An 18,652-nucleotide genomic window follows, 5' to 3' on the forward strand; every position below is an offset into this window, starting at 1 on the left:
TTTAACCATTAGACACTTAAGTTGTTTCAAGTTTTTGTTGTTATGAGTAATTCTGTGATGACTGTATTTCTTTATAAAAGCTCTTTCTTATTTGGGCAATATTTTCCAAAGTGGAATCACTGAGTCAAAGGCAAAGAATGTCTAAGAGCCAATACATGTTTACGTTGCTGTTCCTGAGGGGGACACAGGTCATGCTCCCACCTGCAGAGGATGCAACATTGGTTTCACTACTTCCTCAGCACGGGGTATCGTCTTAAAAATGCACTGACAATTAATGCAAAACAATATCTCACTGATGTTTCAAAATTTTAATTAGTGAACGTGAATGTTTTCCTCTATGAATGTTGCCTAATTATGTTGCTTCTTTTGTGAATTATCTGATCATGTCTTTTGGCATCATTTAATTTTTTTTTTTTTTTGGTGACTAGGATTTGCCCTGAGCTAACATCTGTTGCCAATCTTCCTCTTTTTTCTTTTGTCTTTTTTTTTCGCTTGAGGAAGATTTGCCCTGAGCTAACATCTGTGCCAGTTTTCCTCTATTTCGTATGTGTGATGCCTCCACAGTGTGGAGTAGGTCTGTGCCCGGGATCTGAACCTGCAAACCTAGGCTGCTGAAGCAGAGTGCATGGAACTTTAACCACTCAGCCACAGGGCCAGTCCATTAATGGCTTTTTTTTTTTTAATCGCAGTGATTTCTTATAATCACAGGGCTCAGTTTATATTAACACTTTATATACTAAAGATAACCTTTTGTCTATCATACTTAAGTCGTTTATTTTCTAGCTTGTTTGCCTTTTTCTTGAGGAAGGTTAGCCCTGAGCTAACATCTACTGCCAATCCTCCTCTTTTTGCTGAGGAAGACTGGCCCTGAGCTAACGTCCGTGCCCATCTTCCTCTACTTTATATGTGGGACGCCTACCACAGCACGGCTTGCCAAGCAGTGCCATGTCCGCATCCAGGATCCAAACTGGCGATCCCCGGGCCTCTGAAGCAGAACGTGCACACTTAACCACTGTGCCACTGGGCTGGCCCCTTGTTTGCCTTTTTGATGTTTAAAAGCTTATGTTGTTTTGAAGTTTTAAATTTCATTCGATGCGATGTATTGATGGCTTACTTTATGGTTAAACGAAATATCATTATTTTCTAGGTGCAGAGAAGTAACAGAAAGAATCACATAGTGAACCATAATTTTTCTACCCATATAACCTCTACTGACAATAAAAAAAGTAATATCTGTATGTGGATGGTCTGTTGAAAAGCAAAAGCTCCTCTCTCATAGCCCCCTCCCCAGGTCTCTTTCTTCTCTGTAAAATATTTCTTGTGATTTCTTTCAAGGAAAAGAAAACATATGTTTGCATATATTTGAACTGAAAGAGATCAGGCTATATTCATTGTTCTGTACCTTGCTTTTGGTCACTTAAAATATGTTTTGGGAGATGCTTCTATATGAGCAGTTGTAAACCTACAAACTTATACACACACACAGAGCATAATATTCTACCCGTGGATGTTCTGTTTAGTTAGCTCTATACTGACAGGCTTTTGATCCTTTCCAGATTGTTTTATAGACTTTTAAGCTAAGTTTTCCACCTTCCAGAATTTTGAGAAATAATGAATTTTATTTCCTTCAGGGTTGGTTATCCCTTTCTGTGCTCAGAACACTGTTGAGATGCAATTAGAAAGAAGCAAATCTCTGAGTCAAAATGATGGGATTTAAAAAGGAGCTTGGGAATTATAAGAGCTTAACTTTGTGATTTAAAAGATGGATAATCTTTTTAATTGACTTTTGTGATGTATATTGGAATACCATTGTTTTCAGCGTAATTATGCATTTCACAGCTTAATTCATCCATTCTACTGTGATACAATATTTAGACAGCAATAATTACGAATCTTACATGTCTACAAATAAATATACCACTGATCAAAATAAGACAGTGGCAGAAAGAATAATGCTGTGTCCATGTGAGATATTAATGAAAAATAATTGATAATGAACTGTATCTCATTGACTGAAAACATTGCTTCTGCCTGTCTGCCTCAACTGTCATCTAAAAGAAAATCCACTTTGCCAGTGCGGCAGTTTTCATTTCTGTCCTATAACCAGCCCCAGAGTTCCACACCATTATACTTTTCATCCTGGTACCAGCAGGGGGTTAAAATTTAAGAGATTATTTACACTATTTGCTCTTGTGTGTGTGTAATGAATAAAGAATGGGTCTAACCTAGGACTCCAAAATGTGTTTGACCTGTAAACAGTAAACAATTAAATCCTGTTAGAGTTGCTTTTGTGTTTAAAGATACAAAATCACCAGTCAGGTTCTTGAAGAAAGGGATTTTTCACAGGGCTCATTGAAGTATTTGGTCTTTAAAATCCTCCATCTCATATTTAATGTCCGAATCAATGCAGACGCTATGGAAGAAAAGAGCATGCCACATTTTCTGAACATGTTATTTAAAATATATATTCTCTGGGGTGCTCTTGACTTCCCTTCGCCATACATCAGCATGGCATAGCTGTGGTGCCTTTCATTCAGCGGGCTTGTTGCTCATGAATCGCATGGGGAAGCACTAAAGAGAGATGTGAATTTTCCAGAAGAACATTGTGATGCCAAGAACAGCTCACTGGTCTGCTGAGAGCTGGGCTGTTTTGTGTGTGGGGTACAGTAACAAAAAATGGGATGCAAAGTCCCTGTAGGATGCATCTGTCCACTTGGCTGTCACCGCTTACCCCCAGATGGCTCCTGAGTGGCACGGCCCTGGTTGTTTCCCCATCTAGATTGGGCAGGTGTTCTTTTGATTTCTTTCTTTTATTAAGCCTCTGTGACTAGTATGCCTTTTCCCTCTCTCCTAGAAAAACACACATGTAAGCCCTCTGGTTACCATGTAATGTGCATTCTTCCTGGTTGCTACATTATTTCCATCTTCTCTCCTTGGTGTAGGGAGAAGGAAAATTCACTTGTTTTCTGTTTGGTCATTTCAGGAATTTGCCTTCGAGGCTGTTGGGCCAGGTCTTGATGCAGCTAGACAGAACTTTCCAGGTCTGTTTAGCCTCTCAGGCACTTCTCGAAGACTGTTGATGCATCCGAACTTGCCTGTGTGACACAGTGCAGTGTCAAAAGCTTACCCAAATAGCAAGGATGATTGTATCTTGTTGATTACCAGGGCTCTTAAAATTCTCTCCTGCTGAGCCAAAAAACAGGTGACTGTTTCCAGGAACCGATCAACTGCTGAGCTCCTGGCCCCAGGTGTTCCGCACGAAGGTTGGAATACGCATGCCATGCCTTTTTACAGTTCATAAATTTTCTGATTTATTGTGCCATTTGTAATTCGAGACATGTTCCTTCGTGGGAGGATTTCCACTGAAATGAGAACGCGGTGTAAACCAGGAGGGAGAGTCGGGAATGAGAATGGTGGTCAGTGTTCTTTGTTGGAAAAGAATCCTGGTCCTTTGGTTGTAGACATATATTTGCTTTTGAAGAATCTGGTGGTGTGTCGGTGGCTTTGTTCACATCCATACACAAACGCACGCTCTCTTGCCTTCTAAGGATGCACGTGCACGCATTACGCAATAATTGTATAATGCTTGGAATCTGAGTGTGTGCTGGGACTTAAAGTATGAATAATTTTCCGCTTCGTCTTCCTCCTCCTCTGACTTAGCTCCTTTCTGTAGTGGGACAGATCTTCACCTCAGGGAGACTATACAGTTTCCTGTGGAGGGTGGCATAGGACAAGTGTCCTTTAGCTATAGCTGGAAATGAATACTGCCATGTAGCTTTCTTGCTTTGTGTTAAACCAGCATCAGAGAAAGAGGCCAGACATCTTTTATTTTTCAAAGCCAGTGGATTATCGAGTAGAGAAGCCTGGACCTCTGAGAAGCCAACCTGAGCCTCAGTTTCTTCATCTGTAGATGAGGAGAAATAATTCTCACAAACAGGTCCTAAGCATTTGCTCCTGCTGTCACAGCCTCCTTAGCTGTTGTGAGGATTAAATGAATTAATAGATGCCAAGGGTCCAGAGTAGTTGTTACCATATAGTAAGTGCTCAATAAATGTTAGCTCATGATCTTTTTTTTTTTTTTTTTTTGGTGAGGAAGATCAGCTCTGAGCTAACATCTGTGCCAGTCTTCCTCTATTTTGTATGTGGGACACTGCCACAGAATGGCTTGATGAGTGGTGTGTAGGTCCGAGCCCAGGATCCAAACTCTTGAACCCGGGGCCACCAAAGTGGAGCGTGCAAACTTAATCACTAAGCCACCGTGTGGGCCCCGTGATCTTTGTTTACAGGTAAGGAACACTAAGACAGGAGGGCTGAGTGACTTGGCCAGGCGCACACGGTAGGTGGTAGGCCCCCAGGCTCCCCTCCTCCAGAACTGATGCTCTTTGTCACCACCCTTTACTGCCTCTCAGGAAATGGATGACTTTCCACCTGTCAAAAATGAGGGTTGTTTGAATGGAAAACAGAATAGCGTGTGTGAAACTCTGGAGTGCTGGACCATAAACACTGACTGGGAATCTGCAGTGACGAGGCGTTAGGCAGTCATGGGGAGTCGGGCTTGAACAAGGCCCTGATCTCAGGAAACTGCGGGGAAGTGGAGCAAGCAGTAAACCTACAATTGTCCTGCTGTGTAATAAATGCCACAATGAAAAGAACGAAAAGATCTCGAGAGGCCAGGAGAGGCCTGAGGAGGGGGCTTTCTGGAGCCAGGTGGGCGGGGTTGGAAGGTTGGGAGCAGGAGGCGATGGTCAAGGACTTTCTGCAAACCCCCAGGGCCATTGAAGTGGAGTAGGGGAGCAGAGGAGAGGGTCGTACACATTACTGGGAGCCAACTATGTTCCTGAGCCCTGCCCATCCCATGGACATAGTTTTTAGCCTGTCTACCTGATCAGCTAAGATTTTTTTTCACCAGAACAGAACTCTTGGAGGCTCGATATAAAGCTAAAATCTTTTTCTTTGATTTGATGGCTTTTTTTTCCCAGGGCGAGAGGGAAATATTGAAGGGTCAAATGAGGACGCTGTACATTTGGTCAAACTTTTGCACAACATTTCCATTTTGTAAGACTACTCAGGGCGACAGCATGGAAGCTGGACTTGAACGGAGCGAGAATGGAGTCGGGGGGACCATGTTGAGGTGATTCAGACAGTACACGATACAGGCCCCCAGGCAGGTCCTTGGAAACGGAGGAGACGGCCTAGGAGGACTCCACCTGGCTGTGACATCTTCGGCATGCCCAGTAACCTCTCTGGGCTTCAGTTTCCTCCTGTATGAGGCAGAAGGTATGTCTCTTTGATTTGGGCGTAAGGGATGGGATGACTTTCAACCACACTGGGAAGAAAACTGGGGCATTTATTTTTAAAACAGAAATGATTTGTGAAGGCTAATTTCCACAGAACTGATATATATTGGCTGCTGATTTAATTGGTTTACTAGAGTCGTATAGGCGCCCTCCTATGATGGGTACCAAGTGAATTCTAGAGGATTTATAGTCTTACATTTGTAAGTAATGTCATTTGCAGCAGAATAAAGTTCCCCATTCGTTCTTAAATTTGGAAGGGTTGCGTAGAAATAAGAGACTTTATAAATATCCAGTAAGCTTTCACCACTTTAAAATATTGAAAGGGTAAATGATGCGGGTGGGGGCTTGCTTTGCATCATGAATTATGCATGCAGCACGCCCAGCTCTTCTTTATGGCCGTGCATAACGAATCATCTTTTGTTCTAGCTGATTTTCACTGGTGGTGCTGTCAAAGAGGAGGTCAGAGCGAATGCATTAAAGAGATCTGTTCCGTGCGGGATGCTCGTTTTTTGCTGTCCTGCTCTGTTAGTTGCAAACGCTGTGCTTTGTTTGTTCATTATCAAATTGGTCCACAGTAGGATGGGATTTAGGGACAGTGGGAGGAGAAGCCCCTGGGGTGTTGACAGCTGCGGGGCGGGCTGGCGACGGAGCATGGCGCGGGCACCTCCTCTGGGTTCACTGCACCTCTAAAGCAGTTCTCTTCTTGCCCCCCCCCTCCTCCTCACTGCACCCTCATTAAATGCTCTGTGTAAGAGCGGGTTAGGCCTTACCTACCTTTTAACCTAATAATAATAATAAAATAAATTGGAATAAATTATTAAGAACGTGCCTATGATCTTTTCTCCCACTAATTTTCTCTAGACTCTAGATGCAATTAGAGAGGCTTGAAAACAGGAAACGCAGCAGAGAATTAGCTTGTGCTTTTTCTGTCCTTCCCCCCTCTCCCCTAGCAAAGATTCCTTTAGGATCTGAGTAAGAGATCAAAGGTACTGTTTAAATTTCACACGTGAAGTCATGATGACTCTAAGTGGAAGCCAATGGGAACAGTGCTTATTTTAGTCATTCATCACTGCTTCCTGGAGTGGAAGCGGCCATCAACTTCCTGATGGCGGAGCCTCCCAGACGCAGGTGTCATGTCTGGCTCATCTGGAGTTAATTAGAAAGGGCTTACCCATGTATTTTATCATGGGTTGGGGAGCTGTCTCATCTTCCAGGAACTGAGGTGATCGTCTGTGGCCTGAGCCAAGGAAACATCTAAATAGTTGAGAAAGCTCCAGATCGAGGCGAGCTCCGGGCTTCCTGGCCCCCTCTGAAGTACGCATCTCCCGAGGACCCGTGCGCATGTGGTAGTCAGAGTTCCTTCCGATTAATAGTCAGTTGAAGAATGTTGGGGCCATCCTTCTCAGTGGTTCATTATGGTTTTTAGCTCATACTAGATTGAAAAAAAATTTGCAGGAAAAATCATTTACCTTTGTTTGTCTGTGTTAACTAAAAGACATGACCCTGACTCATGCAATATAGAGAAATGGGATAACATCCAGAGTTAACACATAGGTAGATGTTTGTCAGGATATTTGTTCCCTTAATCCTGTATTCAGACAGCAGGACTTTACTGAGGCCTTCTGGCAAGGTACAGGCGCCATGGGAGAGCCAGCAGGAATAGCCCTTGGAGCCTGTCCTCAGGGACCTTGGTCCAAAAGGGGAGGTCGGGCTGGTGACACCTGCAGGACATTGTACGATGATTCTAGACAAAGCGCCATGAGAGTTCAGAGGAGAAAGATGCTCCTTCCACCTGCGTGGGTAATGGAGGAATTTGAATTCCACTTGGTAGAGGTGGGAAGGGCGTCCTGCCTAAAGGACAGAGTTAAAATGGTGGTTTTTTTAATTCAAGAGAAATCATCAAATCTGTGGGCCTTTAACCTGTTAACTAAAAAAGTATCGTAATTCACAATTTTTGAATTACCATTAGCTCGTTATCATGTAATGACGCTTTGCATTGCCTTTAAAATCCTGGGGTTGAATTAATGATCATAGAGTAGAAACATTGATTGTTTAAAAAAATTTTCCATGTGACACATATAAGGAGGCACATACGAATCTCCTTTTATTTTTACGCTATTTTAGAAACATTTATTTTTTTGCTTTCTTGGGAACAGTTAAAAGCATACTTTTAATCGTGTGAGATGATATTTTTAGCCTGTGCCATAAAAATGTGACAGAAAGTTGATATGGTGAAGAATTTAGTGGGTCTCTCTACACTGTTAACCACTGTAATTTTGATTAAACCGTAGCCCGTATTTAATTGCGTTCTCTGCCAGCACAAACTTGAGGAGCTCAATCCATCTGCTTTATTATCTTCTTTCCTTTAGTCTGAAGGCCTGGTTTGTTTCCCCTCCTCTATTACACTAATGCATCTTAGTAGTACAGGAAATACTGTGAATATATTGTGTAGCTGCACTACCGGAATGCTGAGAGTAGATCATATCAAGCCATCTCTCTCTCTCTCTTTCTCTTCCTTTCTTTTTTTTTTTTTTTGGCCCAGTGTCACCTTCTAAGTTTATAGTTAGTTATTTGCAAATGATGGGATTATACTTTTAAAATTGTCTTGTATCTGATATGCATTTCCCTCTTCTCAATTATACAAGGCTAATTATACAAGTAAACTGCACTTCCTTGACTCATGAATTCATATCATGATTTTATTTTAGGATTCCACAAGGTGATTGCTTATTAGGGTAGCTCGCAAGACCAGAGAGATCCAGTAGTAATATGAACATTTTCCATCATACTCGTGCTCTTCTATCTCACGCAGAAAATAAAGGAAGCAGTCACCCAGAGAATATGGCGGAGATTGGAGAAAGAGAAGAGAATCAGTGGCCATTTAGTATCACTGACCCTTTTTACCAGCTCTAATCTTTACTAGGTAACCATAGCTCCCTCTTCTAAGTCCCTATTCAAATACCTGAATTTATCTTCTGGAAAAACCGTGATCAGTTAGGGAGAGCGCTTGCTGCAGATAAGGTGCCGGTCGAGGGGCTGCTACTCAAATGGGTAAAGAGGAGCCTCCCAGCTTCCCTGGCTCTTTTTCTATCTTCTTCCTGCATAGAGAAAGAGAGTAACAAAGCCATGTCAGCCCGCAGTAAAGCTTTCCCCAAACTGCCCAGCCAAGTCCCAGGGCACCCAGCATTTCAGCATCTTTGTCATCACCTCCTTTGAGGTCGGCACCATTTGGTGCTTTTCTGTGCCACGTGTGCGAGGAGGGGTGTGGAGGACATCTCTTCTGTTGTAGGAGTAATCCTTGTCCTAATTGTTCTGTCTTCCCCAGGGAAATAATAGGGCACCAATTGTTTTATCTAAACTGGGCTTCTGGCCTTTCTGGACTGTGAAAATTAAATTTGTCTGAGATACTGAACGTCGGATTTGAGAACAAAAACTAGTTGGTCTAAGGGGCTGTCTGGTTTAATATTGGTAACCTGATTTTTATAATAATTGCTAGGAATTTTAGAGAAGTTGTAGACTGCTCACCTTTGACAGCCTAAGATTTGACGGTTGAGTGATGTAAAATTGTCCTCAACAGTCCCTTTCTACAGTGAAGAGAAGTTGTCCAGAGAGTAATGAATATCACGTGTCCTTTGCTGTTTTTCAGCGTGAGTCCCCTTCTGTAGGGCTTTCCTGGACGGTGTCCCTGGTTGGATTAGTGGTGCATCTGAGTTAGATGGACTCCTACCTCCTCCGTCTCCACCTTCTACCCCATTCATCTCTCTACCCATTTTTCATCGTTGTATCCAGGGGTTTCCAATTTTTGCCCTTTGAGTTCTGTTTCTTAAACTAAATGGAGCTAGGTTTTTATGAGGAAGCAGTTTCTAAGCGTCTCTTTTTTTTTTCTGCTTTTTCTCCCCAAATCCCCCCAGTACATAGTTGTATATTTTTAGTTGTGGATCCTTCTAGTTGTGGCATTAAGCTTCTCATTTTGAGCGTGAAACTCTTTTTTTCTAATCTAGGTGGATGCCTAGTTGATTTATTCAGAAACTAGATATCCTTTTTAGTAGCTAATATGCGATTCATTCGTAAAACCAAAAGAAATCTCAGGTAATCTTTTTGATGAGAAAATTTCGCTGCTGTGTTGTAGAACCTTATAACATCTTATCTTAGTCCCTGTTTTCTTTCTCCTTCCTTTCCTCCTTCTCTCCCTCCATCCCTCCTTCTCTCTCTTTCCTTCTTTATTTCTTTTTTTCAATAGAACCTAGAGCCTTTAGGTGAGTTGAAAGGTAAAATGACTGCCAAATGACGCCAAGTCCTAGGGCTTTTTCCTGGGATGCAAGTGGGAAAATTCATGTTATGTGATAAAATAAATTTCAAAATCATCTGGTAGATAGCTGGTACAAATTACAGGAAAGGGATAGCTAATTTCAGACTTATTATGGTTCAATAGATGATGTAAATATATGTTTGAGTAATTTAGGAAAAAGGAATTTGAAAAGTGATTTCACCAAACCAGTTTTTGTACTGTTCTGAATTTTGACCTATCTGAAACACATCAAGGTCAACTTGAGAGTATTTAGAATATGAATTTGGTTCAAGGAACATTAAATTTATTTTTGCTTGGTAATTTTTCATATGAAGACGTGTGAGGGGGGGATGGGGAGAAGAGGTAGAAGAGTGGGGGCAGCGCCATTTTGTTGCACAATTCCATTGCTGGCAGTGTGAGCAGTGGCCCTGGAGCAGTGCCATGAACAGCCCTCTGGGCCATTAGTAGCAGGCCTGGTTGGGGGTGAAGTGGAACTATCTTTGTTCATTCATTTCTTCATCCGTGGTTATGGCTGTTGAGGGGGAAAGTCCAAGCTCAGAGTGAACCAGGTCACAGTGTGGATTTAGGACCAGCACCCCAGGAATATCAGTCTCTGAGGCAGGCCAAAGGTGTTGGAATCCAGTAACCAAAACTGAGGTTGGGAACTTTTTGGTAATGTGGTCTGGAAAAATCTAAGGAGTAGAGACCAAGAGTCCAGGGGGTCATGGCTGGTGGAACAAGAAAAGAGCAGTAGTGGTAACAATAAAGTGACAGGCTATCCTTGGTGAGGTCAACTGGGAAGGAATTCTTTATGCCCTATCTAAGCAAGAAGTAGATGAGGGGCTTTGGAGCCCCACTGGTATGTGTGGAAGCAGCCATTCTTAATTTTAAAGGGAGGGGGCTGATATGAGGCCAGCCCAGTGGTGTAGTGTTTAAGTTCCTGCGCTCTGCTTCAGCAGCCCAGGGATTGTGGGTTGGGATCCCTGGCACGGACCTACATGCTGCTCATCAAGCCATGCTGTGGCGGTGTCCCACATACAAAATGGAGGAAGATTGGCATAGATGTTAGCTCAGGGCCAATCTTCCTCACCACAAAAACCCAAAACAACAACAACAACAACAACAAAATGGTGGGGGATAGAGTGAGCGGTAACATCAGTTGGTGGTCTTCTGATGTATCCATTGGAAGTGAATTGTTCTGTGGGGAATCAGTCACCAGTTATTAAATTACTTAAAAATAGTTATTCTGAGTTGAAGAATTTGCCTCATTTTAAGGCTTCTTTTGAAGCTACAGTAATTAAGATAGTGTGGTATTTGTATAAGGACAGACAAATAGATCAGTGGAACAGAGTAGACCCATATGTATATGTTTAATTGATTTTTGACAAAGGTATAAAAGTAATTCAATGAGAGAAGGAAATCTTTTTCAACCAATGGTGCTGAAACAATTAGATCTCTATATTCATAAAAACAAACCTCAACTCATACCTCGTACTGTACACACAAATTAACTTGAAATGAATCATAGATCTAAATGTAGGAGCTAAAACTATAAAATCTTACAAAGAAAGCATAGGAGAAACTCATTGTAACCTTTGGATAAGTAAGGATTTTTTTTTTAGCATAGAAACTATATAAGAAAAATTTTGGCATATGGGACTTAACATTAGAAACTTTTGTTCTGGGCCAGCCCAGTGGCACAGGGGATAAGTGTACACATTCTGATTCGGTGGCCTGGGGTTCGCTGGTTCAGATCCCGGGTGCGGAGATGGCACTACTTGGCAAGCCATGCTGTGGTAGGCATCCCACATATAAAGTAGAGGAAGATGGGATGTTAGCTCAGGGCCAGTCTTCCTCAGCAAAAAAGAGGAGGATTGGCAGTGGATGTTAGCTCAGGGCTAATCTTCCTCAAAAAAAAAACCAGAAAACTTTTGTTCTTCGAAAGACCTCTTAAGAAAATGAAGAGGCAATCCATAGTTCAGGAGACATATTTTCAAAATATATTTCTGATAAAAAAACAAAACAGAACTTTTACAACTCAATAATAATAATAAAACCCAATTAAAAACTGGGCAAAAGATTTGAATAGACACTTCCCCACGTAGGATATATGAATGACAAATAAGCCTGTGAAAAGATAGCAGCATGCTTAGTTGCTAAAGAAATGCAAATTAAAACCACTAAGAGATATGCTCCATACCCCCTAGAATGGCTAAGATTACAAAGACTGACCATCCCAAGTGTTGGTGCGGATTTGTAACAGCTGAGGCTCTCCTGCATTGCTGCTGGGAATGTAGAATGAGATAACCACTTTTGGAAACAGTTTGATAGTTTCTTATAAAGTTAAACATACATTTACCATACAACTCAGGAATTTCACTCCTTGGCCCAAGGGAAATGAAAATCTATGTATAAAAAAAGAAGTATAGGGGCTGGCCCGGTGGCATAGTGGTTAAGTTCACGCGCCCAGGGGTTGTGGGTTCAGGTCTTGAGCACAGGCCTATGCACCCTTTGTCAAGCCATGCTGTGGCAGCATCCCACATACAAAATAGAGGAAGATTGGCACAGATATTAGCTCAGGGCCAATCTTCCTCACACACACACATGAAAAAGATGTATACACAAATGTTCATAACAGCTTTATTCATAATGGCCAAATTCTGGAAACAACCTACCTGGTGAATGGATAAACAATTGTGGTTTTAGTTAGCAATAAAAAGAAATGAACTACTGATGAAACAGTGTAGATGAATCTCAAAAGCCTTGTGCTTAAGTGAAGGAAGCCAGACAGAAAAGAGTACGTCTTGTGTGAATCCATTTATGAGAAATTCTAGAAAAGGCGAAACTGCTATAGTGACAGAAAGCAAATTAGGGGCGTGATAGTGGTGGAGGTGACAAGACTGGATACATTTGTCAAAACACATCAAATTCTACACTTAAAATTAGTGAGTTTTATTATATGTAAATTACATGTTATTAAAGCTAATTTAAAAATAAGTTCCGATTAAAGTGATTTCCTTATGTATCCTGAAACACGTTTTTTTACATTAACGTAGTTTATGCCTTGTGAGCTATCCTTTGTATATGAGTATTTTGTAAGTGAAACGTACGATGAAGATAAATCTAGATTTTCCAGCTTAGTTTGTATGATTGGTTATTTTCTATTAGAATGAACTGTGTCAAATTGTTGATATCCAGTAAATTTTGACCTACAAAATCGGCAATTTCATATGGTTCAACTAATAGAAAAAATTTTGTTTGCTTTCTAGTTCATTGGAAAGACTTTTGGCAGTGGTTCCAGCTCAAGATTATGTGGCAGTGGTTAGGTTTCAACAGTTTTGTAAGACAAAAAGCCTAAATCTTTTGTTCTAAATTAGGTATTTCATTTTCCCTCATTTCACTTTAATTCAGTTCAGTAGATGCTTCCTATATCTCTACTGCATTCAGGGCACTCTAGTTAGAATTCCGGTGGATGGATATGAAGATGAGTTGTCCCTGCCGGAAGGAATTTAGGTGATGAAATTAAAAGACATGTACAGACTTTGTCATAATAATCGGCACTGTGAAACTTGACTCTCAGTTGTTCTTGTCTCCATTGCAGTAGTTATAAGAACGTATTTGGGTTTTCTTGCTGAAGAAAGAAGTGGACTTGTATACACAGACACGTATGCGTGTGAGACTGAAGAAAACAAGACCGGCAGTTTGCCTGAAAATCAGAACAGTCTGTCAAGAGCAAGCCTCTCTTAACCTTTTTTAAGAAGAGCCTGTATAGTTTGCCCTTACTTAGTGGATGACCTCGCACTGACTCTTCCCTTAGGTATTTGCTGAATGCATTGGGCCATTAGTCATAAGTGAGATGATCGGTACTTAAGGAGGCTTGCTTCTGGGTGTCTTCATGGCCTTATTTGGAGTGCAGAAGATGTTGGGAAAGTGCTGTCATTTCATCCTAAGATTAAACTTCCTTGTTTGCTGAGACGCCGACAGGGGCCACACTCAGCATCAAATGAAGAATGCCTGGAAACTTCTAAAGACCTATTCTAGAGAAGTCAATACAACAGTGTGCCCGGGCTGGTCAACTTGATGCCCTGTTTTCTTATGTTTCTAAGTGGAGACCCATCCAAGCAAAATGGAAAAGAACAGAATGCATGCTTTCCGTTTCCTGACTGGCATATTTTCTCCCTCTCTTTTTCTAGTAGTTAAGTACAGAGGCCTGAGTCGGCAGGTGATTATTCTTTGCATGTGGAATAGAGCTTATCCTAGCAATCAGAGCTGAGACTGTTGACACACAGCACATAGGCTGTTGTCTTTGGACATCTGCCACAGAAGCAAGTGTACCCAAGAAATGATGTTATGTACGTGGGATGGGTTTCCATGTTTTGTTCTGTGCTCTCTCTTTGGAATCCTAGGTCTGTGTGTGTGTTCCCTCTGACAATAGCCTTTGTTCTTGATCAAGGATTTGCAGCTCTGAGCGGGAGCAGGCATAGCCAGGTTAAGTACTTTCGTAGTTCTCTTGGTGGCATTGTGGGCCAGTAGAAGAGAGTACTGGCTTTGGAGCCAGCCAGATGTGGTTTCAAATCCTAAATCCTCCACCTAAGTGTTAGATCCTGGGCAAGTTATTTAATTTCAAGCCACCACTTTCCTTACCTGAAAAATGGGATTAATACCAGATGTCACTTAAAACTGTTAAAAAATAAATGCTAAGTCCTAATATTCTTTTTTAAATTATCATATAGTAAAATTGACTGTTTTGAGTGTACAGTTCTATGAATTTTAACTCATATGTAAATTCCTATAATTGCTACCACAATCAGGACACAGAAAAATTCTATTACCCCCCAAAAACTCCCCCTGCTGCCCTTTTATAATCACTTCCTCCCTCCATCGCAAAGACTTATTCTTGAAAAGGGTCTTGGGATGTAGATTATGCTTAATTTATATATCATGTCACCCCAAACTAAGGAAAATCTTTAGCTTATGATAAAAAAAATATATATGTTAGGAATTCCTTTTCTATGTTGTGGCAGAAGTGTATGGGAGGGCACTATGTAATTTTTTTCTTCTGCCTTCACCTCTTTCTCAGGAAATGCATAATCCTGCACATTGGAAAAACTAAACTCCAGAAAATCTAATTTCAAAACCACTTCCTCGGCTTTGAGGTTCTTTCTGATGAAATCATACATTGATAGGAAATTTAACAAAACTGTTTTGTACCACCTTTAACATCAACTCCAACCAAGATTGTAAAATATGCACTTTTTCTGTAAAATCCTCCATCTTTTGAGGCAGAGTTCTTTGAAAAATGGTATCTGCCCCTAGGTTACTTGCATTCTTTTTTTTTTTTTTTGAGGAAGATTAGCCCTGAGCTAGCATCTGCTGCCAGTCCTCTTTTTGCTGAGGAAGACTGGCCCTGAGCTAACATCTGTGCCCATCTTCCTCTATATGTGGGATGCCTGTGACAGCATGGCTTGCCAAGTGGTGCCGTGTCCACACCCAGGATCCAAGCTGGCAAACCCTGGGCCGCCGAAGCAGAACATGCAAACTTAACCGCTGTGCTACTGGCCGGCCTCCGTTACGTGCATTCTAATTTAAGAGAGAAAACGGAGACAAGCCTTCCTGTCTGTTGTGGCTTGAATTGTGCTCCTGTCACAAAAAGAAATCTTGGAGTCTTAGTCTCTGTACCTCAGAATGTGACCTTCCTTGGAGATAGGGTCATTACAGAGTACTTAGCTCTGTTCCTTACCTCTGTTAAATGAGATCTGTAGAGTGAGCCCTAATCTGATATGACTAGATGTCTTTATAAAAAAGGGGAAATGTGGACTCAGACGTGCTCACAGGGAGAGCCACGTGAAGATGAAGGCAGAGATCAGGGTGGTGCAGCAGAAGCTGAGGAATGCTAAAGACTCCCAGCAAACCACCAGAAGCGAGAGGGGAGGCATGGAACATTCTCTTTCTCAACTCTGAGTGGTACCACCCTGCTGGCACCTTGATCTCAGACTTCCAGCCTCCAGAGCTGTGGGACAGTACATTTCTGTGGTTTAAGCCACCAGTTTGTGGTATTTTCTAGGGCAGCCCTAGGACACTAAGATACTGTCCTAATACAAATGATTTTTTAAAATGACAATTCCTTTTTGTATTGGAAGAAAGGACACCTGGTGTTTGATAAATTTGGAGTCTCGGTGCTAATGACTGCTCAGTATATGACATCTGGATGTTTCCTCCTGCTGATGACCATCATGTGGAGAACTCATTACTTTCTTTACCCTTTGTTAAAGTGATTTTCATCCTTACTGTCGCTATCACCTCTCTTCCTTCTTTCTCTCAACCTCCTCTCACTCCCTTTCTCTTCCCGATTCTTTTTCTCTCTCATGAGTGCCCCCAAAGCCTGTTTCCCCCGAAAGCCTGCTTCCCTCTTCCCCTTGTGCTATCCTCAGATGTCTTATCCCTCATGGCTGCACAGAGAAGACATGAGTGGAATGATAATGACCTTCATCAAGTTCTCTCCCTTGACAGGAGGAAATGAATGATTGATAGGTGGTGAGGGGCGCCTGCTGCTTAAGCTATTACATTTTTGTAATCCCATCAGATACCAGCTAGAATTCTAGGCAAGAGTCTGCTTTAGGGTTTTAAAAAATGTGATATTTGAAGACCTAAATTCGTAGTACATATTTGGGTAATTGTTTACATAATCCACTTAAAAATTCTTTGATCCCACTGGGACCTCCAGGGTTTGTTGACCTTGTCACTTTTATACTGTCTTTCAACCCCTGCTCATGTCCTCACATCCTCACCCAACTTAGGTTCCATGGTCCATTATTGAATGGCCACTCTTTGCATACGTACACCCTCAATTCCCTTAGTCCAGTTTCCTTGCTGCATAAGCATCTTGGTGTTCAAGTGTCTGAACGTAGCTGGAGAGAAACTACCACGACCCCGCTGAATGGTTTCTCCTTAGATGTATGACATCACATCTCTCAGTGCTCCCAGAGAGCTGTGAGACGATCCTGGCACACCACCCTTGTCAGTTTACTTTCTCACTCTCTGGGGTGACGGATTCCTGCCTTGTCCCCTCCTTTCATGCTCAGCAACCTTCCCATGTCCCCTGTCAGCTAATGTCTTTATTTCTTATTTTACTGAGAAAAAAGGAGTAGGAAGAGAACTTTCTCATCTTCCCACCACTGCCTGTCCCGGCAGACCTGTATCCATACCCATATCCCTCCCTCCCCTTCCCTGTTACGACAGATGACCACCTCTGCTCCTGGCCAGTGACTCACAGGCACCATCCACCCTTGTGCTCTCTGAAGCCCTTCGTTCTTACGGTGACTGCTCCCCATCTCTCCTGCTTCATCATTTTTCCCCTGCTGGATCATTCCTGTCAGCATCTCATCAGACGGTAAGATCTCCTTTCTTAAAATGAACAACCAAAGCGTGTGTTTTACCTTGTGGTCCACTCTGGCTGCTGTCTCCACCCCAGTAATAGTAAAGGTTCTTGAAAACCTTGTTTAGCCTCCATATTTACTTCCTTGCTTTCTGTTCCTTCTTTGAATCTCTTTCAGTCAGACTCTGTCCCATTTCTCCAGAGCTGCTTATGCTTGGTCTTCAGTGATGCCCATGTGGTCAGTGGTCAGTTCTCAGTCCTCCCCCTACATGACCCTACTGTTGTTCCCTCCTTCCTTCTGGAAACACTGCTCTCCCCTGGCTTCCGGTTTCTTCGCTGCCTTGGGGACATCCTATGCCCAGTTGTCGTCTTACCTCGCCGGATGCTCTGCTCAGTCGCCTTCGCTGTATGTGCTTCCTCATCCCGGTGTCTCAGTGTCACCACCAGGGATGGGTCCATCCTCAGGCTTCTCTCCTCTCTCTAGGCGGGATTGGCAAACTTCCTGTAAAGGGTCTGATACTAAATCTTTCAGGCTTTGTGGGCCATACAGTCTGCCGCAGCCGTTCAACTCTGATGTAGCACAAAGGCAGCCATTGACGTTATACAAATGAGTGAGTGTGGCTGTGCTCCAGTAAAACTACTGATGGACTCTAATATTTTAATTAACTGTTTCAAAATGTAAAAACCATTCTTAGTTCACAGTTCATAAAAAAAACAGGCAGTGGCCTGTGGCCAGTTTGCTGGTATCTGTTCTACATCATGAAGCGATGTCGTCCAATCCTTGGTCTTAGTATACCACACATATGCGGATGAATGAAAAGTTTATTCTTCCAGCTCCAACTGTCTCTTGCATTTCAGACTAACATATTCAGCTTCCTATTTTATATTTCCACTTGAATATCTAACGGCATCTCATGTCCAAAATAGAACTCTTGATTTCTTTTTCCCCTTTCAAAGCTGCTTCTCTCCTCGCTGGGTGAATTCAACCTCAGTGAAAGTACAAGGATGGTGCAGCCGGCCCCTGTTTAGAAGCCGGTGTGCTAGAGAGGAGGGGTGGGGACTCTGGGGTCAGACTTGGGTTTAAATCCCCACTTTCTGCTCCTTGCTAGCTGTGTGACCTTGGGAGGGTACCCTGACCCCTCCCACCCTCTAAATATGAAAAATACCTGCTCTAAAGGGATGTGAGGATGATGAATATTGTGCCTGACATAGAATGGGTAGATCATTAACAGAAACCATAGTAAAAAGGCATCCATATGTAGATATCAGATGAAGGAAAAATTTTTTGATAGTCTGTTTACATAATGGAATAAGGATACCTTACCAAACCAGAGTATAAATTAGAACATTAAAGAAGGACACTCAGGTGGGTAAGACTCTGTCAGATTCCGACTTCCACAGGGAGGGTAAATCTGTAAACCGGACTTCTCAGGAATCTCTTGCCAGGTTAGCACTATTGGAGAGTGTTACAGGTTGAGCTGTGTCCCCCTCAAATTTATATGTTGGAGCCCTAAGTTCTAGTACCTCAGAAGGTGACCGTACTTGGAGACAGTCTTTATAGAGGTAATCAAGTTCAAATGAATTCATTAGATGGGTCCTGATCCAGTACGGCTGGTGTCCTCATAAAATGGGGGAATTTGGAGACAGACAAGCACACAGGGAGAACATGGCCATCCACAAGCCAAGGAGAGG

General features: G+C 42.3%; 1 protein-coding gene across 4 annotated transcripts in view; it reads left to right on the plus strand.

Annotated features, from left to right (window-relative positions):
* Positions 1–18,652, plus strand: part of MFHAS1 (multifunctional ROCO family signaling regulator 1) — a 95,001-nt gene that overhangs the window by 12,870 nt on the left and 63,479 nt on the right. For 2 of the 4 annotated variants that reach the window (XM_070598941.1, XM_070598940.1), the window contains exon 2: positions 16,825–16,975. The exons of the other annotated variants lie outside the window; for them this stretch is intronic. In XM_070598941.1, coding sequence (XP_070455042.1) covers positions 16,825–16,975 — 151 coding nt within the window. The remainder of the gene's footprint in view (positions 1–16,824; positions 16,976–18,652) is intronic. 4 annotated transcript variants of the gene reach the window in all.

This window comes from Equus przewalskii, chromosome 28 (genome assembly GCF_037783145.1).
Source record: "Equus przewalskii isolate Varuska chromosome 28, EquPr2, whole genome shotgun sequence".
Taxonomy (NCBI): Eukaryota; Metazoa; Chordata; class Mammalia; order Perissodactyla; family Equidae; genus Equus; species Equus przewalskii.